This window comes from Odontesthes bonariensis, chromosome 10 (genome assembly GCF_027942865.1).
Source record: "Odontesthes bonariensis isolate fOdoBon6 chromosome 10, fOdoBon6.hap1, whole genome shotgun sequence".
NCBI classification, from domain to species: domain Eukaryota; kingdom Metazoa; phylum Chordata; class Actinopteri; order Atheriniformes; family Atherinopsidae; genus Odontesthes; species Odontesthes bonariensis.
The window spans coordinates 24525809-24548911 of NC_134515.1; the positions used below are offsets into that span (position 1 = coordinate 24525809).

Sequence of the window (23103 nt, forward strand, 5' to 3'; positions counted from 1 at the left end):
GCAGACTCGGATCTGCACGCTACTTCCTGCTTTGCTTACAAAAGGCACTCTTGTTGCGCCCATTCTTGTGCTGAAGTTAGAAAGCAATCGAGAAGACAGCGTACGGGAACCGAGCACCACACCAGAGTATGAAGCTGACCAATATTCATGTGCTTTGCTGCTAATTTAGTTAACGTCTGTTGCTCTGTAATACCTATTTAATGTGATGATACTTTCCGACTGATACTGTTAACTTGTGTGTGCGTGCGTGCGTGTGTGTGTCTGTGTTGCTGTATTATTCCAGAAAAGATGACACTGAACAGGATTGGCAGCTGATATGGCGATGAGCTTCATCACTCCACCACGACCCGGCTAAACACTGTCATCTGTCAAAACACAGTAATTCTCACCAGCTTCACTTTATTCAATATGGAGCTGGAGAGGACTGAAGACATGGATGACCTAAGCTGTAATCTTGAAAAGTGCGTCTCTTCCTCAATACCCCCTGGATGGATTAGAGAGGTGAGGCAGCGAAAAGCAGGGAAGACAGCAGGGAAATTGGATGTCTACATAATAAGGTGCCTCTGTGTTTTCTAAATAATTCTTTGTCCAAATTATTACTGCATGAAGTGCATCACAGATGCAGCTAGGTCAATGTCTAAAGGATTTTTCTCTCGTTTCAGTCCCAGAGGGCAGAAGTTCCGGTCAAGAGCCTCCCTGCATGCTTTCCTCTTACAAAGTGGAGAAGGGAAGTTGGATATAGGCCTTTTTGATTTCACCACGTCCAAAGATGAGTTCACTACCTCACAAACACCCTCTTTAAGAGAAAAGCAGAGGAGACGAAAGAAAAAGCAGGCAAATGGAGAGCAGGAGCAAATGGATGAAAAGCTGAATCCTCCCCCAAATAAATCTCAAAGAGCCTCTTCCTCCCACAGAAGTCCCCCTAAAGACCGGAAAGTAGAGGCTGCAGAAGATAGTCGCTCTATTAATAGTGCTGTTACACGTGTACCAGAGGTTTGTGAGGACGAAACAAATGAGGCTGCAAAGGGCTGCTCAGAGACTGCACCTTCAGTCTTAGAGAAGGATGTGAAAGTGCAGAAGAGCCCTCAGAGGGTGGGGCTACTGAGAGAGAAGCTGCTCAGGTTGGCTCCTTCCAATAATCATCAAAACACCTTGTTTTTTCACAAGAGTGAACAGACACACTCACAGCCTTCTGTACCAACTCTGAATGTTGAAGCCGCCACTGAGACCGAGAACGAAGACGAGACAGTGCCAGACACAGATGGCACGCAGGTTCACAGCGACGTCGGCGGTGTATCTAATTCTGAAGTGGAGGCTGATGCTGACCGTCCTCGAGATGAGAAAGAGGAGGTGTTGTTACCCAACATCTCTAATGGAAGCTGCACACCTGTAAGAGATTCCCAGAATAGTAAGTGCGATCTACACAGCTCCGGAAAGTTTTTAATTTCAAGTCTTTATTTTATTTTGATCTGTGCCCATCGTGTGTACGTACTATAATCCCTACAGTTTCAGGTAACCTTTACTTTCTTCAGCTATATATACATTTACGTCTCTAATAAATCAAATAGATGAACTTATACATAAGGGCACATAGGTAAGTCTGATATTGTAATATCTCCTTTACTGATTTCCAAAGTGAAGATGTGTTTTCAGTGACATTTGTGGATCTATCCACTTGTCCGAGAGAATGATTATGGAAATAACTACCAAGCCAAGTTTCATTAAACTGACCACTTTCTGGTTAAGGTTTGCTCTCTGACTGAACTTCCAGGTTGTAGGATGTTTTAGGACAGACGTGATTTTGTCAAATTGGACATGACTTTGCTCTCCTCGTCGTTCGTTCGTTTTATTGTTGTCTTCTAGGAAATTCCTTACATACGTTTCATATATACAAATGTTTCCTGTTCTCTTACAGAGTCCAAGAGCTTGGAAGACAAACGAAAGACAAGCCCCTATTTCAATGGGAAAACACACAGAGATGGTAAAGTCTGATGAGTGTATTTGATTCAAGAAGCTTGTGGAGACATCGCTGCACATCAGCATTTATGAGATGACATGTGCGTGGTTTTAGTGACATGTCAACTGTCTACGCTCAGGACTCAGCCCACCCAGGAGAAAAGCCTTCAAGAAATGGACGCCCCCTCGATCTCCCTTCAACCTTGTACAGGAGACCCTTTTCCATGACCCCTGGAAGCTCCTCGTGGCCACAATTTTTCTGAATAAGACAAGTGGTAGGATCCGCATGGTGCGCATTAACGAGCACTGAAATCTCAAATCTTTCATTTCATTTCACTTCTTCTTCTTCTTTTTTTTTTTTGGTCATCACAGGTAAGATGGCCATTCCAGTGCTGTGGCAGTTCTTTGAGCGTTACCCATCTGCAGAGGTGACCCGGGAGGCCAACTGGAAGCCCATGTCTGAACTTATGAAGCCACTTGGACTGTACGAGCTTCGAGCCAAAACACTCATCCGCTTGTCAGGTAAACGTGCTGTTGATGGATTACTGCACTCACTTCTGTCTGCTAGGCACTTATTATAATACATGTTATCAAGGCTTTGATGTATGTGGCTTTAGAGACAAATCAGTGGAAAGAGAAAACCTCGTGTTCCATTTGCTCCCTTTTAGATGAATATCTAACTAAACAGTGGCGTTACCCTATCGAGTTACATGGCATTGGCAAGTATGGCAACGACTCCTATAGGATCTTCTGTGTTGGAGAGTGGAGACAGGTGAATGTAATCTCGGCTGTTTCACTTTTAACGGATCCAGTTTGTTTTGCAGTTTTAATTGAATCCAAATCTGACATTTCATCGGTATCTTTATGCCAAAGGTGACGCCTGAGGACCACATGTTAAACAAATATCACACCTGGCTGTGGGAAAACCACGAGGCACTGCGCATCTGAAGTATGAGAAACTGCAACGAAGATATGACCATGTAGCATGCAAGAAAATCTGTATATCACATAAACATTGTAGTTATCTGATGACCGCGTGTTGGCATAAACTTCCAGTTTTAACCTTGAATTCTTTAAGATTATGCTGTAATAATCCAAAGATTAGCCCCTCTTCAAAAAGTTTTACTTCATGTTGAATAAAAAGTTTTAACTATCTCCAAAGTTGAAATGATTCACGAGAGCACATTTCTGTCATTCTGCTGCTTGTTTTTGTCCTGTATCATTCCAAGTTGACATCTGCAAACATCCCATGTCTGTATCTGGTCTTTCCATTGTCATAGGCTAATACTCCTTCTTTTTGAAGGCAGTTATGCCTCCAGCACAGCAGTTTTCTTTTCTTGTGGGGGGTAACCTGATTCCCAAGGCAACTGTTGCCACCGCAAAGCCCTCAGTGAATGCACTGGCACGCTGGGGTTTAATCTGTAACTAGTGCTTCTACAGTCATTTGACATAATTACATTTTGATTTGATTTAATGCAGAGAGGGTTGCAGCTTTTAGATGAAGTTTTGCTAGAGTTAACACTTTGGAGAGTTTGAGCACAGACAAAGACTGGAATTGGGAGTTCAAACAGAAAAGCGGGAACAACAAGATGAGACTACGTAAGAAAGGAGATATTTGTTCATTTACATCTTTACAGTCTTTATATGCATGTGCCGTAATCGTGTTCATGTTTTTGTTATGGCAGCAGCCATCGCTTCCACACCCATTTGCATCCCTCCTGACACAACTCCTGTCCGGGAGAGTCACTGCCAGCTGGTCACTCCCATGATATTTCCCATCATTTCAGACTCTGCCCGTCTGTGGACAAGCACCCAGGTGAGCAGCAATTTCCTGATTGTCAGCCTCTGTGTCGTGGGAATGTGACGTTCGCCTTGCTGTCAGACAAAAAAAAGGAAAGAAAAAAAAAAGTCTAATTCACAAATCTGCTTCTTGAAGAGGATCCCAAGATTGAACCCTTTGCACCCCCCTTTGGTTCCTAAACGCACCGTCAGCCTGGAGACACCAGCTGTTCACCATCACAACCACCAGAGGACACTGATCATGCAGAGAAGAGAGCATTTCAGGTAGAAGCTCTCAACTATCTGTGGATGATTTTTGTAGAGAGTTGCTTAGAGAATCACTAGAGCCATTTGTGCCTTTGCTTTTAAGAACTCAGATCAAAGTGACTGACTCGAAGTTGATGTGTCAGGTGTCATCAGGTGTGGCGAAAACCCTTTTATGGAACCACTGGTGAGAGGGAAGAGTACAGGTAAAAACACACAACATCGCCACCTGCTGTGATGAGTCTTTTTATATCACAGCTTTGTAGCTGCTTTTTCTTTTTTTCTTTTCCTTTTATCCTCGCAGGAAGGAGTTGCGAGAGCAGTTAAAAGGGCAGATGGAGGAAAAGTGTGCAGCACTCAAGCTGCAGGTGGCTGGTAAAGCGAGGGAAGCAGAGGATCTCAAAGCAGTGGTCTGTCTTTCCCTGTCCAGTGAAAGAGAGCAGAGGATCCAGCACAGCAAAGCGATGACGGCCTACAGAGACGAGAACAAGAGGGTACAATCCCACACAAAGATTACGCGTCCATTACCGATTTATGCTTTTTGTGTTCAGTTGTGTCCGGAAAAAAGCTTCCTGATGCATGCTCTCAGGTTACAACGGGAAGTGTCTGAGGTTTTTACTTCTTATCGCCATTGGATGTGTTTTATGTGCATAGCTAATGGAGCAGAGCTGGAGGGACAGAGCACTAACACGTTCCCAGGAGGCCACGAGGGAGAGAAAGCTGCTTCGCCTCAACCCCATCAACTGGAGTGGTACTCTCAAATAGCTGGAAACTTTTAACCTCATTGTAGCACTTAGGTATACATAAGTCTCACATGAAAACAAGATGCAACATTTAGTTAAGCCCAGCAGTATTTATACCTATGCTGAAACTCGATTTATAGTCCTTTTTCTTTTCTTTACCAATCGCCTCCGCTGGGTTGCAAATTTCATAAGTTATTGTCAGTTGTTGTAACATGTAAGGTTGTCTGTAATGTCCAACAACATGACCAGAATTAACCAGCCAAAAGTGGAAATGGCCAACATGTATGTATACTTTTGCACTTGGAATATTCTTTGCAAAAACATAAACTGTTAAAAGTTATTATCAAACACGATGGCTTACCATCATCTGTGCCCTTGGGAAATTTTGATTTCTGATTTTGACGAAAAAAACTATTTAAAATTCCAACCAGAAGTCTGATTTCCTGCTTTAAAACCATTTCCTTTTGACATCATTCCCCAGAATTTGCCACTCATAACAATGTTTTTTTTGTTTTTTTTCTTGGGTTTTACAAAACATGAAAACAGTATCTTTTGGGCATTTTTATACTCTTTTCCTTTGTTTTAGGTGAACTATATGTATAGCCACTGTTTGTTTAAAAGCTGCAGAATAAAACTAAAGGGGGAGTTGTTGGTTCTTCCTCTTTTTTCCCCACTCAAATGAGCAGACGTAGAAAACGACATGTTTCTGGTTTTCAGTTTCTTTTTTTGAGAGAGACGCATTGACCTGCTGCACTGGATGTGAGAAACACATTCATAATGACAGGGGGAACCAAATTGGACTTTTACTGAATATATAGTTTAAGAATGCTGAAGCGCTTCCATTCTGGTGCACTTCCCTCACCATCAGAGTTCTCTGAACGCCCCCCCCCCACACACACACACAAGCCAAGCCGTTTTCCATGATCCCATCTATGCAAAAAGCAGTTGGAGTTAATCTAAATGACAAAAAAAAGAACGTATTTATTTATTTATTTTTTCAATTGTAAAGCAAACCTCTGACATGAGTCATGACCTTGTGGATGATATTCTACACAAGGAAAATGAAAGATGGACAGGTAGGTGATATTCGAGTGGCTCGCTAACATGATGCTAATTTTCCTGTAAGAATTACAGTTGAACGCTCGCATTGACACACATAAACAAAAGGATATCAACATAAATAGCATAAACACTTAAAAAATAAATATAAATATTGCTTTTAAAAAAAAAAAAAAAAAGGCAACAAAAGATAGATTGCATCATCCAGATGAGAGCTGGTATTAATCTTAGCACATTCCCCCCTCAAATGCTCATTCAGCATGAATAACAGTGTTTAAAGATAAATCTTCCATGCCAAAGTAAACAAATTAAAACAGTGCAGTACCTTCAGTTTTACATATTAAGATCATGCATAATTACTAACAATAAACGTTCATGTGGGAGGAGGTAAAAAAGTCATTCTGTGAAAATAAATAATCATCAATAATGGAAACATCCCAGAGTTGTACAAGTGATCTGTTGGGGAGTGGATTTGGTTAGCTTTTTTTTGTTTTTCTTCATTTAACCCCATGCCCACGGCTATAAACTGAAGTGCTGCAGTAATCTGACAGACGAAATGTATGCGTCATTCCAACTATGAAAACAAAAAGCTGCTTCACAGCACTAAGAAGGTGGAAAAACATGGATGGACATGATGACTGGAGGTTTTCACTGTGCGGAAGAAAACGGCTATAGTTAAGGAACAGAGGTCAGATGAGACATCCAAATGCATAATAAATTTTAACAATCAGTTGTAGGATTTATGTCACCCTCGTTCCCAACAAAGTTGAGGTAGGGGTTCTAGTTCAGTTCCTTTGTATCAGTGCAGTGTTGCTTTGATAGTCCTCTAAAAGATTTGCGGTTTTAGAGCCTTCAAGTCCTAACTGGTTCCTGCATCATCCTGTTCATAGACAAAATAATGAAACCAAGCCCTTTTAGGTAACTCCTCAATCATAAGTAAATCCCTGAAAGGCTAGCATTGTGAGGACAGTTTTTTTATTTTTTTGTCAGCAGTTGAGTCGACCTCTATTTAACTGGCTGGTATTCCAAGTTCCTTTTATGTCAGCCTTTATGTCCAATAGTGAGTCCGTACAAACTAGTGTCCCTTTAGAAATCCATCCAGCATGTAGTCTCCTTTCTCTGTCAGCCAGTATCCAGCCATAGCAGCCACTCCTCCAATGAAAATGGCTGTGAAGACCATGTCACCCTTAGCAGCGAGCGTAGCTAGGGCGCAGATGACAACGCCGAAGAACATCTGCTGCAGAACGAGGACCTCATCATCAGTCATGTCATCAAAGAGACCCTTCTCAGGACCAGCTGGGGGGGAGGAAAAAAAACAAAAAAAAAAACAGTTGACACTAAATCTACATTTAAACTGTACGCAGGTTATATCTTTCAATGAATGGTCATTTGGAAAGGATTGGATTTGTGTGTCCTGACATCACCAACAGTCAGTTACCGGTAACTACATAGCTGACGCATCGTTTAAACTTGGTTTGAACTTATCATGCTTTATGTAAATACAAACAACAACAAAAAATAAATAAATCGAAGCACAGTCATTATCAGACAGCACTGAGGTTATCAAACAGACAGCCATTTTTACAAAATGATGGCACTGTAACTGAGCTAAAAGGATGTTTTTTGTTAAAACCGTTTCCCTTTGGCCAACTGAACAGACCGAAAAGACGAGGCACCGCACAGCATCAGTGTTTGCACAAAGTTCACGAGCCAGCGTTACAGTGGCAGCGGTGTGGTTGATTAGAGCAGTGTGCTAAAACATTTAGGCTCTTTCCCACAAACACACGTCAGTTCTGCTCTGTGACCACCTCCATCGCTGCATAAGAGGCGAATCAGCAGTGCGTCAACTTAAGACGACAAATTCTGCCTCTGCACTGACCAACAGGATGTCGGCACAAAACAAAGCCACATCAGCGCTGCCTTTAAAGGGCAATATGAAAACGGCTGGTGAGCGCTGGTCAACATCTTGTCCGAAAGGGACACATTTCAGTAACCAGTCAAGATTATTTCTGTTGCCTCATTACAGAAAAGTTAGCGAAATGAAAAATATATGAGAGGAAAGAGAGTAGGAGAGAAGCAAACTGTCAACTGTTAGCGGAATGCAAATAACACAGTTTTAATGACGATAGTACTAAATATTTTAAATAAACCGAGAGACGAGCATCGTAGTTCAGGTCACTACTGCTACCTACCAGGAGGCTTATTCTCAACACAGATGCTGTCTCTTCTAATGAATCCTTCAGCACAGTCACAGTGGAAGGAGCCCTCCTCATTGATGCAGGCCTCATTGAGTCCTGGGCAAGCTATTGCACGTTCACTGCATTCATCTACATCTGCATGATGAGGCAAATAATATAATTAAAATGGCATCAGAGGAAGGTTCAAATTACAAAGAGATTAAGTAGCTAAGCAGTATTTACTCACCACGACACTTGGCCCCCTTCAGTCTGTAGCCACGTGCACATTTCTTACAGCGGGCAGGACCACTGCCCATGCAGCCCACACATGCCTGGTCACAGCCTGCATACCAAAGCGCAAAAGTCAACAGAATAAGCATGGAATGCAAATCACGTGCTCCACACTGTGGAAAATAATCTGTTTGTTGTAAACTACAGCTAATACAAGCTTAACCACACAGGGTCTAGCTTCTCGTGGTTGAAGACTTGATGTTTCGTGTACGATACAGAAAAATACACCGAATGTTGCGTTTTTTGGACTGAATTCAAATAAAAACTCCTTCCTAGATTTTTACGAGAACAAACCACAAATGCATACAAGCCCTCATAGTTTGTGATGAGAACCACATATAATCTTATTAAGTCACAGCTATATAGAGGCAGTTTTAAGTGGTAGCGTCACTTAAAACTTTCCCTGATGATGCTAAACAGATGGCTCAAAGACATGTGTGCTGCTCATTCTATGAACTTTATTGACAATTTCAACATCTTTTGGGGACGCAGGCACCTCTTTAAGGCAGATGGATTTCACCTTAACAAGTCATGAGTTCAGTTGCTAAGCTCCAACATTTTTTACTCTCTGCGTCACACACCAGCAGCCCCTATCAAGGACGAGACAGGACAAAACGATCCAAAACGACAGATAGGACAATGCTCTGGTGAGGGCGCCAAGACAAAGAACCTGCAAAGTCATCATCCTCATCCCAAGATAAGGAGTCTTCACCAGCCCCAACAGCCCAACAAGTGGAGTCTTCACCAGCCCCAGCAGTCCAACAGGCGGAGTCTCTCCCAGCCCCAGTGGGAAACCCCCAGCCTTCGCCCCCCCCCCGTACCCCACCCAGCCCCCAGCACTCTCCACTCACTCACTCACTTCTGGATTTCCCGGACAGGATGAAGAGCTTTCTCAATATTGCAATACAATTGACACCACGCCAAAATCCCATATTCTTCCCCCCTAACATCCCACCTCATCCAGCCCCTCCCATTCCACCACGTCCATCACGTTGGAAACAACCCTCAAACCAAAGTCACCAAGCCCCCCCACCTCCTCTGAATCATCATATCTGTGAGTCTGACTGATATGTGCCGGGTCCAGGCTGTAATACTGATATCAAGAATGCTCTTCCCCAGATAAAGTCAGGGCCCTATGGAGTTCAGACAGCCTTTTCAATCCCTGTGATGATAGGAAACAGAAAAGTGGTCAAACTGGTGAGAAATAAAAAAGGTTCAGTTAAATCTACCAATCTATTGAATATAGTGTGTCAACCCCGAAACGCACCAGTATCACCTGTTGTCTCCACGAGATTAGCCCTACTCAATATCAGATCACTAGCCAACAAATCCCTCTTAGTAAATGACATGATCATGACCTATAATCTGGACTTTTTATTTCTTAGTGAAACATGGCTGACTGAATGTAGCTGTGATACCATTCTCAATGAGGCAGCACCAACAAATTTCAGTTTTATCAATAAGTGTCAAAGTGGTAAGAAGGGCGGGGGAGTTGCCGCCATTTTTAAAATCAGTCTTTCAGTGCAAAGAAATTTTACTTGGTGATTTTAGCTCTTTTGAATATCTCTGTTTTTTAGTAAAGGGGGATCCAAAAGTTATCTTCCTAATCATTTATAGACCACCAAGATACCCAGGAACTTTCTTTGATGAGTTTGCTGAACTGCTGTCAGTTATCTGCACTGACTATAACTTCTTTATCATAACTGGGGATTTTAACATTCACATGGACAATAACATGGACACTAATGCCAAAGAACTCTGCTCTCTACTTGACACTTTTGGCCTCCTTCAACATGTGAATGGACCCACACATACTCGAGGCCATACACTGGATCTGGTTATCTCTAAAGGTGTTGACATTTCTTCTGTTGATATCAAGGACTTGGCGCTCTCTGATCATTTCTGTGTGTTCTCTGACTTACAGTTAACTCCAAACATTCAGTTAACCCGTGTGTCTGTTAGAAAAAGGTACATAAATGAGAATACCAGTGCTAAGTTTATGGAAGTTATAGCTATGTCATCAACTGCGAGTGCAGAGACAGTTGATGAACTCTTAGATAACTTTAACTTGAAACTCTCAAATGTCATGGATACTGTTGCACCTGTTAAAAATAAGATGATCTTGAGCGGAAAGCGAACACCATGGAGGAACACTATTATGGTAAAGGCCTTGAAAACAGAATGCAGGAAAGCAGAGCGTAAATGGTGAAAAACTAAACTTCAAATTCACCATGACCTCTACAAACAAAGTCTTTGTAATTTTAACCACGGGTTACTCCGGGCTAGACAGCAACACTTATCTGAAATGATAAATAAGAACATCAACAACACTCGTGCTCTGTTTGCTATGGTTAACAAGCTGACAACCCCCCCAAAACAGATAGTTTCAGAACTCTGTTCCACAGAAAAATGCAATGAATTTGCTTGTTTTTTCAATGAAAAAAAAAAATCAAATCTATAAGGCTAAATATCAACATAAATGAGCAAAATAATAAAAATGACGCAATCCTTAAAACCACCTAGGAATCAATCAACTATGATGTCAGAATTCAATACAGTTGACCAAAAAACCATAGAAGAAACAGTCCAGCATCTTAAACCATCGACATCCTGTCTTGACACAATGCCATCTGACTTCTTTAAAACTATTGTAAGCTCTGTCCAAACAGATTTGCAGCAAATAATAAACTGCTCACTTCAATCAGGCACGTTTCCTAAACCCTTAAAAGTAGCTGCCATCAAGCCACTCCTAAAAAAAAAAAAAAAAGAGAACATTGGATGCTTCCATTTTAACCAACTACAGACCCATCTCAAATCTTCCTTTTATAGCCAAGATTGTTGAGAAAGTGGTTTTTAAATCAACTCAGTAACTTCTTGAACTCCAGTGGACTCCTTGACAAATTTCAGTCAGGCTTCCAACCTCACCACAGTACAGAAACGGCTCTTATTAAAGTGTTAAATGACATAAGGTTGAACACTGATTCAGGCAAGGTGTCAGTTCTGGTATTGTTGGATCTCAGTGCTGCATTTGACACTGTGGATCACAGTATACTGCTGAACAGGTTGGAAACCTGGGCAGGACTCAGCGGGATAGTCCTAGAATGGTTCAGGTCCTACTTGGAGGAGCGGAGTTATTTTGTGACTATTGGAAGTAATCAATCTGATCGAGTGGCTATGACATGTGGAGTTCCTCAGGGGTCAGTTCTTGGACCCCTTCTGTTCACTCTATACATGCTGCCTCTGGGTCAAATTCTGAACAACTCTAAAGTCAACTACCACAGCTATGCAGATGACACACAGATATATCTCGCACTGTCTCCAGATGACTGCAGTCCTATAGAGTCATTGTGCGACTGCTTAGAGCAAGTCAAAAAGGGGATGAACCAAAATTTCCTTCAGTTAAATCAAGAAAAAACTGAGGTCATTGTGTTTGGCAACAAAGAGAAGAGGTTTGCTGTCAGTAAACATCTTGAGTCACTGTCTCTAGAAACTAAAGACCAAGTCCGGAACCTCGGCGTGCTGATAGACTCAGACCTGACCTTCAACAATCATATCAAATCAGTCACCAAATCAGCCTTTTCTCAACTTAAGAACATATCCAGAATTAAGAGTTTCATGTCCCAAACAGATCAGGAGAAGCTGATTCATGCTTTCATCTCCAGCAGACTTGACTACTGTAACGGTCTTCTGACTGGACTCCCCCAAAAGAGTCTCAAACAGCTGCAGCTCATTCAGAACGCTGCAGCCCGAGATTTAACCAGAACAAAGAGATCACATTACATCACCCCAGTTCTCAAGTCTTTACATTGGCTCCCGGTCAGATACAGAATAGATTTTAAAGTTCTGCTACTCGTCTATAAATCACAGAATGGTTTAGGTCCAGAATACATGAATGACATGCTAGCTAAGTATAAACCCAGTAGAGCTCTGAGATCTGCTGACTCAGGTCAGATAGTGGAGCCCAGAGTTCAAACTAGACACGGTGAAGCAGCTTTTAGCTGTTATGCTGCACACAACTGGAACAAACTACCAGCAGAACTGAAATCAGCCCCAACTGTAAGCACTTTTAAATCCAGGTTAAAAACATTTCTCTTTCGGTGTGCTTATGGTTGAGTTTATATCTTTCTTTTTCCCATCTTCTTTGATTGCTTTTAACTGTGTTTTTAATTTTTATTCTATTTATTTATTTTTTCTTTAAATTGCTGCTTTATGCTGTTCTTTTAAATGCCTTGTCTTTATGTAAAGCACATTGAGTTGCCTGTGGTATGAAATGCGCTATATAAATAAAGATGCCTTGCCTTACATGCATCGATTACATAAAATCCACAAATCATCAAAAAGTGGCAGAATCATTTGGACTGACAAAGTACAGTACATGTAAAACAGGAACTGTACCAGGGAGCGTACCTCTGCATTCATACGATCCATCCGTGTTGTGACAGTAGGTGTTGGAGGCACAACGAGCCAGCTCTGTGCCGCACTCATCGATGTCTACAAGGCATAAATGGGAGGTCAACATCCATCCGCAGCTTGGCCCGGAATCAATGAGATGTTACCAAATGACCTCTAAAGCCTCACTCACCTACGCACTTGTTGTCATGAAGGATCCAGCCGGGTTTGCAGTCGAGGCATTTATAGTCCTGTGGCCCTGAGCATTTCTTACACGAGTGGAAACAGGCTAAAATGGATGAGAGCCATAAGTACAGGGAGAGGGTCAGTTTTAGATGAGTGCAAACAGGAAGAAAAATACAGGCAGACAGCTGCGCGAGGGTGAGGCACCTGCACATGCTCCTATGCTGTCATTGGAGCTCTTCTCTCTGTAGTAGCCATCCGCACAGCTCTGGCACAGATGGCCCGAGTATCCCGGATCACAGACGCACTCTCCATCTCCGAGGCGAGTACCCTCCCCCTCGCATCGGCCCAGACCTCCACACACACCTCCAGGTCCAGATGGACACTCTACATTGGACAAACATGCAAGTCTCTAAGCCAGAGCTTTGAAATGATGCGTTTTACATTTGAACGCATTCCCACCTTTGCAGGCGGGTCCAAAGCGTCCGGGCGGACAGCAGAGTCTCAGCTCCTCTATGCACAGCCATTCAAACAGGTCCGGTGCCTCTTGCTGCCTATAAAACAAGCACAGCATACTGGTCATGGACGAACAAGATCACACAGCTGCAGTCAACACGTTCCTAATTTTAGTTTAAGGGTTATTTACAAGTTGAAAATAAGTAATCCAAATATAAGACAGACTACTTATACCCCCTGTCTATCTTCTAAATCCATTCTGAAACAGCAACTTGTGGAGATTTAATGCTTTTACCTGTGGAACCACCACGTCTCCACTTGGTCCTCTATCTGCTCCAGCAGTCCGTTACATTCAAAATCTGTTTTCTCACAAGCAGCCTCTACTATTTCTAGAAGCCGAGTCTCACTGAAACAATACGACAAGAAGAAGAAAAGTAAGATTTTAGTCAAATAACAGAACACACGTTGACCTATGCCACCAAAGATGACATAGCCTCTCTCTTGGCCACCATTCTCTTTATTTAAAATAAACTATCCTACGTCATCATTCACTGTTATGGCCCTGGATGGAGTAATTATGGCGATTTACCCCCCCCCCCTTTTTTTTTTCTAAATGCAAAGTTGGTGCTTCAGTGCCAGACGAGGACTGGCTTCCTCAACTTTTCTGCCCGCCTCCTTAAAGAGCCAATAGCCTTCTGCACCAACCGCTGGCTCACAGCTCTTGTTTAAAACGCTCCTGGGGTCCGTTTCACGTAGCAGGTTCAACCAACTCTGAGTCTATTCCTGATCTCTGAGTTGATCTACTCTGAGATAGAAAACCCTGAGTTTTCGGTTCCAGAAACGCTGATTTGAGTGAGGTTAATCAACTCTGAGTAAGTTCACCTTGAGTTTAGCGCGTACACCACAACTTTAAAAAGCCAGCATCAACGGAGCCCCGATTCGACGAGTCACCTTGGCAACGGGGAAGAGGAGGGGCTACGTTTTTCACCAACCTCGAATTGGAAATCTTAATGCGCTCATACGGCGAGTTTCAATACGTTTTTAGACATAAGTGCAACACCGTTGCAGCAGCAAAAGTGTAAGTTTAAATGTAGTCCTTTGCAATCACAATAATATTACAGGGAAACTGCTTGAATGGTAGCCCATTCATTTATTTCATTTAGGTGCAATCCCGCAGGGGAGAAGCGCACTTGGCAGCAGTTTAAGATGAAATATAAAAATATTGTTCAAACAGGTGAGACCTCGGCATGGAGGTACCTCATTTTGATCATGTTTTACACTGTAAAATAAATATTAAGTGGCTATTTGACTGTGCAGTTATTTTATTCCCAACATAATGCTGTTTTCACACACATAAACTATGTCTTCTCATCTATATCATCCATCCATCCATTATCTATACACCGCTGAATCCGTCAGTCGGGTCGCGGGGGGGCTGGAGCCTATCCCAGCGGTCAATGGGCAAGAGGCGGGGTACACCCTGGACAGGCCGCCAGTCCATCACAGGGCCACACAGAGACAAACGAGACAAACAACCATACACACTCACAGTCACTCAGAAGGACAATTTAGAGTCATCATCTATATCATGTTCTGTTAAATAATTAAGCCTATTTAAACTAACACAGATTTCTACTGAGCCAACAGAAAGAAGGCAGATGCCCATAAAACGGGTGGTGGCCACCACCCGAGGGAAGTGGCTGAGGGAATCCACCCCCAAGACACGAGTGCCTTTATAAAATATAATAGGCCTATATATGTCTTTTTTAAGCCTATTCATACAAATATTTATTTGTCTTTTATGTCTTTTTTTTTCTTTTGTCCTGTGGAGGGGGACGTGGTGCATCAGGTGCAGAGGAGAGGTGGAGAGGTGGGAAGAGCTCGGAGGACGGTGGGAGGGGAGATGATTGGCACACCTGTACATCGTCGGCTAATCATTCTCCCCTTTATCAGTAGCGTGCTGGTCCAGGCGGGAGAGAGGGGATGAGAGATCGAGGACGGAGCCAAGAGAACGGAGAAGCAGAAGACGAGCAGAGCAGGAGAGCGGGTGCTCGTCTTACCGTTGGGCTGAGAACCTCGATCAAGAGAGAAACGAATAAAAATCATTGCAAACCAGACAACGGGCTCTGCGTGTGTGTTGGGTGAACCCACGGTGGCAAACAGACGTGTCACACTGGCGCCCAACTGATCCCGACACAGGATGTCAGAGCCGGAACAGCCCGTGCACGCATTGGCAGGAATGCTCACAGAACTCGCCAGGATGGGCCAGGACCAAGCCGCCGCGAGCAGACAACACCTGTCAGCGCTGCACACGCAGGCGGAGAAGCAGACGCGGCTGCTGGAGGCGATGTTGGCTCGAGCAGGGGCAGGCACACCGGGCCCCTCACTCGCAGGAATGACTGTGCACAGGATGACAGCTGAGGATGACGCACAGTCATTCCTGGACATGTTCGAGGCAACAGCAACGGCGTGTGGCTGGCCCGCGGCGGAGTGGGCGGTGCGGCTGCTGCCGCTGCTGTCAGGGGAGGCGCAGACGGCGGCGCTCTGCCTGCCAGCCTCCAGCCGAGGGCGGTACCGGGACGTGAGGCGGGCTGTCCTGGACCGCCTCGGCTTCTCCAGGGAGGACCACCGGCGGAGGTTCCGGGAGATAAAGCTGGGGCCCAACGACCGCCCGTTCGTTTTCGCCCAACAGCTGAAAGACGCTGCAACCAGGTGGCTGCAGCCAGGGGGGTCGGCGGGGGAGGAGCTGATGCTGGAGACGGAGGTCCTGGAGCAGTTCACAGAGGGGCTCCCGAGCGACACCTCGGCCTGGGTGCGGTGCCATCGCCCGGCGGACCTGGCGACGGCCATCACGCTGGTGGAGGACCACCTGGCCGTCCACTCCCGTAACCAGGCGCCGGTGGTTCGGCCAGAGCCTTTTACCCGTCCCACACCGGCACCCCGCAGGAGACCTCCACAGCCACCCGGACCACCGTTCAGCACAGCCACCCGACCCACCCCGCTTCCCCGGTCTAACCAGCCTTCTCCTTTTCTCCCGCCACAGGGCCAGCGCGCTGCAGACACTGTCCTCAGCCCACAGACGGTCCCTCAAGCGGCAGTGCAGGAGTGCTGGAAGTGCGGACGACCCGGGCACTTTCGCCGGGAGTGTCCGCTCATGGAGGTCGGTCAGGTGATCCGGGTCGTCGGCCCTGCAGCACCCTCCGCCGGTCCGGGAGGGACGTACAGCGTTCCGGTAAGGATTCAGGGGGGTACACATCAGGCGATGGTGGACTCAGGCTGCATGCAGTCCATGGTTCACCAGAATCTGATTCGGCCCGGGGCTTTGATGGAGGCGAGCTGGGTGGATATTAAGTGTGTGCATGGGGATATTCACAGATACCCTGTTGCGTCAGTGGAAATTCGATATAAGGGGAAAAAGCATAGAGTGAAGGCTGCGGTTAGCTCCCGCCTGGCGCACCCTCTTATTCTGGGTACTGATTGGCCGGGGTTTGATAAGCTAGTGGGGCAGTGTGTGGGGGTGCGCTCACGACCAACAGGAGTAGTGGATATGTGCGCTGTGCTCAGCGGTGACGCGAGGTTGTCCGACGCTGCAGACGGGGAGGGGGAGCCGGCGGCGCCTCCACAGGAGGCTCCGCAGGTTCCCGTGTTTGACTCCATGGAAGATTTTCCACTTGAACAGTCTCGTGATGATACTCTACGCTTTGCCTTTGACCAAGTGATACGAATTGATGGTCAGATGGTGCGCCCTGACGCAGCGGTATCATATCCACACTTTTCATTACGGAGGGACAGGTTATACCGAGTGAGTCGTGACACTCAGACTGAAGAGATAATTACCCAGTTGCTGGTACCAAAAAGCCGCCGGGAAATGGTTTTCCAGGCGGCTCACTACAACCCGATGGCTGGGCATATGGGGTACGAAAAAACACTGAACCGGGTAATGGCCCGTTTCTATTGGCCTGGCATTAGAGCGGACGTTCGCCGCTGGTGTGGGTCCTGCGCTGAATGCCAGTTGGTTAACCAACCGGCCATCCCGAGAGCGCCGTTGCGCCCGTTACCACTGATCGAGGTCCCGTTTGAACGGATCGGGATGGACCTCATCGGGCCATTTCACCGGAGCACACGTGGATACCGATTTGTGTTAATCCTGGTGGATTACGCAACTCGATATCCAGAGGCAGTGCCGCTGCGCACCATCTCCGCAAAGAGTGTGGCGCAAGCGCTGTTTCAGCTTATCTCCCGAGTCGGGATCCCGAAAGAGATCCTGACTGACCAAGGCACCCAGTTTATGTCACGAACACTGAGGGAACTTTACGGATTATTGGGCATCAAGTCTATTCGTACCAGTGTTTATCACCCGCAAACTGACGGCCTCGTCGAGCACCTGAATAAGACTTTGAAGTCCATGGTCCGTAAGTTTGTGCACGATGATAAGCCAAATTGGGATAAGTGGCTAGATCCTCTGCTGTTTGCAGTGCGCGAGGTTCCCCAGGCCTCCACGGAATTTTCTCCCTTTGAACTGCTGTTTGGCAGGAAACCACGCGGGGTTTTGGACCTGGTAAAAGAAAGCTGGGAGGAAGGTCCGAGCCCCAGTAAAAATGAAGTTCAGTACGTCCTGGACCTGAGAGCAAAACTCCACACACTGGGTCAGTTATCACGTGAGAATTTGCTCCGGGCCCAGGAACGTCAGCAGCGGCTGTACAACAGAGGATCTAGGCTGAGACAATTTACACCGGGAGATAAAGTGCTTGTATTACTCCCATCTCATAACTCTAAATTACTCGCCAAGTGGCAAGGGCCCTTTGTGGTCACACGGCAAGTGGGTGACGTTGACTATGAGCTTGTGCGATCTGACAGGGGAGGTGCGACACAGATTTACCACCTCAACCTCCTTAAAGCATGGAGGGAGGCAGAGCCTGTTTCACTGGTGACGACAATTGCAGAGAGAGATGAGTTGGGGCCTGAGGTGCCAAAATCGACCAATCCCGCCTCGCTCCTTTGTGAGAACCACCTCTCTCCGTCACAGAAAGCAGATGTAGCCAAGTTGCAGCAGCGGTACGCTGATGTGTTTTCCCCCCTGCCAGGACGCACAAGCCTTATTCAACACCACGTGGAGACTCACCCGGGTGTGACAGTGCGTTCACGACCCTATCGGTTGCCTGAACACAAAAGAAAAGTAGTTCAGGCAGAATTGAAGGCCATGTTGGAAATGGGTGTGATAGAAGAGTCCCACAGCGCCTGGTGTAGTCCCATTGTTCTTGTAGTCAAGAAGGATGGGTCTATTCGGTTCTGTGTGGACTATCGCAAGGTGAATGACGTTTCACAGTTTGACGCCTATCCTATGCCCCGGGTCGACGAGCTCCTGGATCGCCTTGGCACAGCTCGATTTTTTACGACGCTGGATTTGACCAAGGGGTACTGGCAGATTCCCCTATCTCCAGAGTCCAAGGAAAAATCGGCCTTCTCCACTCCGTACGGTTTGTACCAATTTGTTACACTTCCGTTCGGGTTGTTCGGGGCCCCAGCCACGTTCCAACGCCTCATGGACCGGGTGCTGCGGCCGCACGTTGCATATGCTGCCGCCTACCTGGATGACGTGATCATCCACAGCAACAGCTGGGCGGAGCATGTGCGGCAGGTGGCCGCGGTGCTCGAGTCACTGAGGCAGGCGGGGCTCACAGCCAACCCGAAGAAGTGTGCAGTTGGACGGAGGGAGGTACGGTATCTGGGGTACCACTTGGGCGGCGGGCAGGTGCGTCCGCAGGTTGACAAGACAGCAGCGATTACAGCCTGCCCAAGGCCTAAGACAAAAAAGGAGGTGAGGCGGTTTCTGGGGCTGGCCGGTTACTACCGGCGTTTTATTCCCAACTTCGCCGAGCTGACCAGCCCCTTGACCGACCTCACCCGAAAGGGTGCCTCAGATCCGGTCCAGTGGACGGAGCTGTGCCAGGTGTCGCTTGAGAGGGTAAAACAGACCCTCTGTGGGGAGCCTCTTCTTCACACTCCTAATTTCTCTCTCCCGTTTACTCTGCAGACTGATGCATCGAACAGAGGGCTGGGGGCCGTTCTGTCCCAGCAGGTGCGGGGTGTCGACCGCCCAGTGCTCTACATCAGCAGGAAACTGTCCGAGAGGGAGGCCAGGTACAGCACCGTGGAGAAGGAGTGCCTGGCCATCCGGTGGGCGGTCGATGCTCTGCGGTACTACCTGTTGGGACGTCCATTCACCCTCTGTTCGGACCATGCTCCCCTCCAGTGGCTCCACCGCATGAAAGATACGAATGGCCGGATCACCCGATGGTATCTGGCCATGCAGCCTTTCAAATTTAAGGTGGTCCATAGGCCGGGGACGCAGATGGTCGTGGCCGACTTCCTTTCCCGCTCCCACAAGGAGGGGGGGGGGGGAGTAGGTTAGGCCGGACAGCTCCCCGGCCTAAGTCGGGCGGTGGAGGTATGTGGAGGGGGGCGTGGTGCATCAGGTGCAGAGGAGAGGTGGAGAGGTGGGAAGAGCTCGGAGGACGGTGGGAGGGGAGATGATTGGCACACCTGTACATCGTCGGCTAATCATTCTCCCCTTTATCAGTAGCGTGCTGGTCCAGGCGGGAGAGAGGGGATGAGAGATCGAGGACGGAGCCAAGAGAACGGAGAAGCAGAAGACGAGCAGAGCAGGAGAGCGGGTGCTCGTCTTACCGTTGGGCTGAGAACCTCGATCAAGAGAGAAACGAATAAAAATCATTGCAAACCAGACAACGGGCTCTGCGTGTGTGTTGGGTGAACCCACGGTGGCAAACAGACGTGTCACATGTCCCAACACATTCTGATGGTGCCGCTCAAAAAGATAATTGTCTGTCAATGCAAAAATCTATGCGCGGTCTGATAACCATCTCCGACGAATATTTATTTCTCTGCGCAATAATGCTGCACCTTCATCCACGGATCGTTGTCAAAGGGATATGTTCGTGAAAAAAGTTGCCTCCTACTGTGCCTAATGGACTTCTAGAAGTAGAAGAACTCGCTCTGCTGAATGAATGAATGAGGAAATCAAATGGCGTGTGTGGCTGAAAGAGGGCAGAGACAGAAAGAAACTCAAGGTTTCTTGAATAAAACCTGGTCCCGACCAGGTTAGGTTCAGAGAGTCTGTTACTCCGGTAACTGACCGTGAGGTTAAGTTACCTCTCTTTGTGAAACAGGCTAGAGTTACCCCTCTTTCTCGGGGTTGAGTTACCTCCCTTTGTGAAACGGAAAACTCAGGGTTTCCCTCATTTCAGGGTTAACCTACTCAGAGTTTTCACTAAACCTGCTACGTGAAACGGACCTCTGGAAACCTTCCTTTGGTGGCAGCTGTGGCTCTGAGATCAGCGTGCCCTCGGCTCACATTTGGTTTCGACATCTTGTTGTTGATTCTGTGAGCTGGCGTACTCAAAGCTCAAACTACTTCCTCGTGTTTGTTGTATTTTGGTTCAGTTGGAGACTATGAGGTGTTTTTGACAGTTCTTTTCCTAAGTGATTAGTTAGTCACTCAAGATGTTAAGTCAGAGTCCTTTATATTTTAATTTGAGTAGCACCTCCCACCCCCAAGTTCCATTTATTCCAGTTATGTCCCCTGTTGATTTTTTTTTCCAGAACAAACCTCCTATTACTCCACTTTAACATCTCTGCATCTTTTATGTTACTTCCTGCTGTCCCTTGCAGAGCTGGGTCGTAACATTTGAACGTAAAAAAAAAAACCTTTGAAAGGGTATTCAAAGCTGAATCACATTCTTCAGGATGACTAATAATACAAATTTAACAAAAATAAATAAATAAATAAATAAATAAAGAGAGCAGAAACAGTCCAATAATCACATTACTCGACTGGTAGGTGCATCTTTAAAGCACACCACGTCCTACCTCCGAGCATACTTGGCCAGCTTCTCCTCTTCCCATGCAGTGTTGCCTCCTCCAAAGTTCTTGTTGGCTGTTCTCTCCAAGCCCTACAGAAGAGGGAATTTTAGAGGCCATATGTATGAAAAGAAAAGGTAAAAAAAATTTTTTTTTTAAAACGCTGCTCAAAATAGGAAAACTGATGGTTGACCAATTTAAATGCAGTACCTTAATAAAATTCTCTGTGAGTTTTCGGCAGGTCTGGCATGGCGCTGTCTGGACTTTCATCACAGAAAGCTCAGAGAGAAGAACCAGCGCAGGCAGGGAAGGCCAGGCCCACCACATGGTCCTTAGGATGACAAGAAGACGGATGGATACAAACACATTTAGAGGTGCAAAGGAACTAAATGCATTCATTTGATCCCTTTACGCATCTACTGTTTTGAAGTTTTAGTTTTCGCTTGGGCATTTCCATATTGCAGTTTCTACTCAGATAAAATTATTAGACTCCAGCAACTGATTACTTTTAAGATGAAAATGTAAACAACGTGCTCCAGACGTCTGACAAAAAGCCGTGTTTGGTCGGGGTCACATATCAGATGTAGCGTATGTGACGGGAAATGATTAACTTCTAACATGGATTTGCAAGATTTAAGGACCTGAATACTACTTCCATCCCTGCAGTTAATTTATGCCAAAAATATGATCCTCACAGCAAGCATTTAATACACTTCAGCTTTCAGAAAAGCATTAGATCTCTAGGTTTCTTCATCGACTTTGACCTGAATCAACATTCCATCAATAATGTGAAGAAAGAAAATCCCAAGCTGTGTTAAATTTATATAAAGTATAAAGTAGTATTTAGTATAGTTATATTTAGTATAAAGTTTGAAAGACTTTAAATAACCAGTTTTGGGGTAAACCACTCTCTCAGCTTATACTTCCTGTCTGCTTCTTTTTAAATCAACTGTACCAAAAAAAAAAAAAAAAATTAAATAAAAATTAAAAATCTACTACCACAGACAATAATAATAAAAATAATAACAACAATCAACAACAATTATTGGGTAGGAGAGGCGATCGTCCGCTACTTTGGAATTATTTAGCTAGCACATCCATGTAGGTGTTTTGTCTGATTCCTGTCCTAAAACGAGTTTCAGTGAATTTCGGGTTAAATTCATAACGTGTGCAATGGGCTTAGCTAAACACAACTCTCAAGTGACGGGTTTCCACATTTTGTTTATCCACGACCCACTGGTGTTGTCAGAAAAGAGGACAGACACCCTGCTCAGCCTGGTTGTGGTGCTTTAGCTCAGCGTTAGCTTAGCTCAGCATCAGCACCACTAACAATTAGCCGGCTAGCAGCTGGCTAAGGTCAGCTAGCTGTTAGCTTTAGCCGACGTTGTCTAGAAAGTCTTCTCACCTGTCCGATACATCTTTCGTTGACTTTGGTGCCATTGCCCTTTTACCGATATTTAAGTTTATGCACCAACTAAATATTCTTTACAACATTAACTCTGAAATTAGCATAACGCATCGCTTTTATTGCACACACTGGTCTTACCTTGTTAGAAAACAACCTCGACTGCTGCACCACCGATGATTGTCTGCTTCACACTCACAAGACACCGGGCATAACTTCACATTTTTGGGCGGCCACTTTTAACGCTTCCAGTTATAGCACAGCCTTGCTAGCTAACGTCGGCAGGGCTCATAGAGGCTAGTGCGTTGTTGGGCTGCAGTGGCTCGGATCAAATACGATCGGTAGGGATGGATGAATGATCAGCTTCCAGTTCCTTCTACGTTTTCCACACAGCAGCTGCCACGCAGGAAAACGGCACCGCCCAAAACCGCCGTGATTTAATTAATCAACCAATCACTCAACATCCAGCTCGACGCAGGTTGCTGTGATGTCATCCGCTGAATACAGACCCATATTCAAAATT

At 45.7% G+C, this 23103-nt stretch overlaps 2 protein-coding genes across 8 annotated transcripts; one reads left to right on the forward strand and one right to left on the reverse strand.

Annotated features, from left to right (window-relative positions):
* The first annotated feature begins 27 nt into the window (after positions 1 to 27).
* mbd4 (methyl-CpG binding domain protein 4) lies at positions 28 to 5425 on the forward strand. 7 transcript variants are annotated; one of them, XM_075474813.1, is made up of 11 exons: positions 28 to 126; positions 284 to 557; positions 663 to 1408; positions 1916 to 1981; positions 2097 to 2231; positions 2329 to 2478; positions 3642 to 3772; positions 3893 to 4020; positions 4146 to 4205; positions 4304 to 4493; positions 4654 to 5424. In XM_075474813.1, exons 2-11 carry the CDS (start codon positions 409 to 411, stop codon positions 4762 to 4764), a joined length of 1866 nt encoding a protein of 621 aa, XP_075330928.1. In that variant the 5' UTR covers positions 28 to 126; positions 284 to 408; the 3' UTR covers positions 4765 to 5424. The 7 variants fall into 7 exon arrangements, 6 of the variants coding, with proteins under 6 accessions (XP_075330928.1, XP_075330926.1, XP_075330927.1 ...); XM_075474811.1 differs by having other exon boundaries at positions 4304 to 5425; XM_075474812.1 differs by having other exon boundaries at positions 289 to 557; positions 4304 to 5425.
* Positions 5426 to 5730: 305 nt separating this feature from the next.
* creld1b (CRELD disulfide isomerase 1b) lies at positions 5731 to 22962 on the reverse strand. Its single transcript, XM_075474817.1, has 11 exons — positions 22722 to 22962; positions 21386 to 21506; positions 21185 to 21267; positions 13593 to 13703; positions 13304 to 13395; positions 13049 to 13228; positions 12852 to 12947; positions 12677 to 12760; positions 8226 to 8321; positions 7994 to 8134; positions 5731 to 7097 (listed from the first exon to the last, which is right to left on the reverse strand). Exons 2-11 carry the CDS (start codon positions 21500 to 21502, stop codon positions 6877 to 6879), a joined length of 1221 nt encoding a protein of 406 aa, XP_075330932.1. The 5' UTR covers positions 21503 to 21506; positions 22722 to 22962; the 3' UTR covers positions 5731 to 6876.
* Between the last annotated feature and the right edge of the window lie 141 nt (positions 22963 to 23103).

What these genes read in the sequence shown, in the direction of transcription:
- creld1b (XM_075474817.1), bottom strand. Translation starts at nt 21,502, where the DNA reads ATGTGGTGGGCCTGGCCTTCCCTGCCTGCGCTGGTTCTTCTCTCTGAG. An exon ending in GAGACGTGGTGGTTCCACAG is followed by an intron (nt 13,396 to 13,592) that starts GTAAAAGCATTA and finishes CTTGTTTTATAG; the next exon opens with GCAGCAAGAGGCACCGGACC. An exon ending in GAAGGGGGCCAAGTGTCGTG is followed by an intron (nt 8,135 to 8,225) that starts GTGAGTAAATAC and finishes CTCATCATGCAG; the next exon opens with ATGTAGATGAATGCAGTGAA.
- mbd4 (XM_075474811.1), top strand. Translation starts at nt 409, where the DNA reads ATGGAGCTGGAGAGGACTGAAGACATGGATGACCTAAGCTGTAATCTT. An exon ending in TGTAAGAGATTCCCAGAATA is followed by an intron (nt 1,409 to 1,915) that starts GTAAGTGCGATC and finishes GTTCTCTTACAG; the next exon opens with AGTCCAAGAGCTTGGAAGAC. An exon ending in TTTTCTGAATAAGACAAGTG is followed by an intron (nt 2,232 to 2,328) that starts GTAGGATCCGCA and finishes TGGTCATCACAG; the next exon opens with GTAAGATGGCCATTCCAGTG.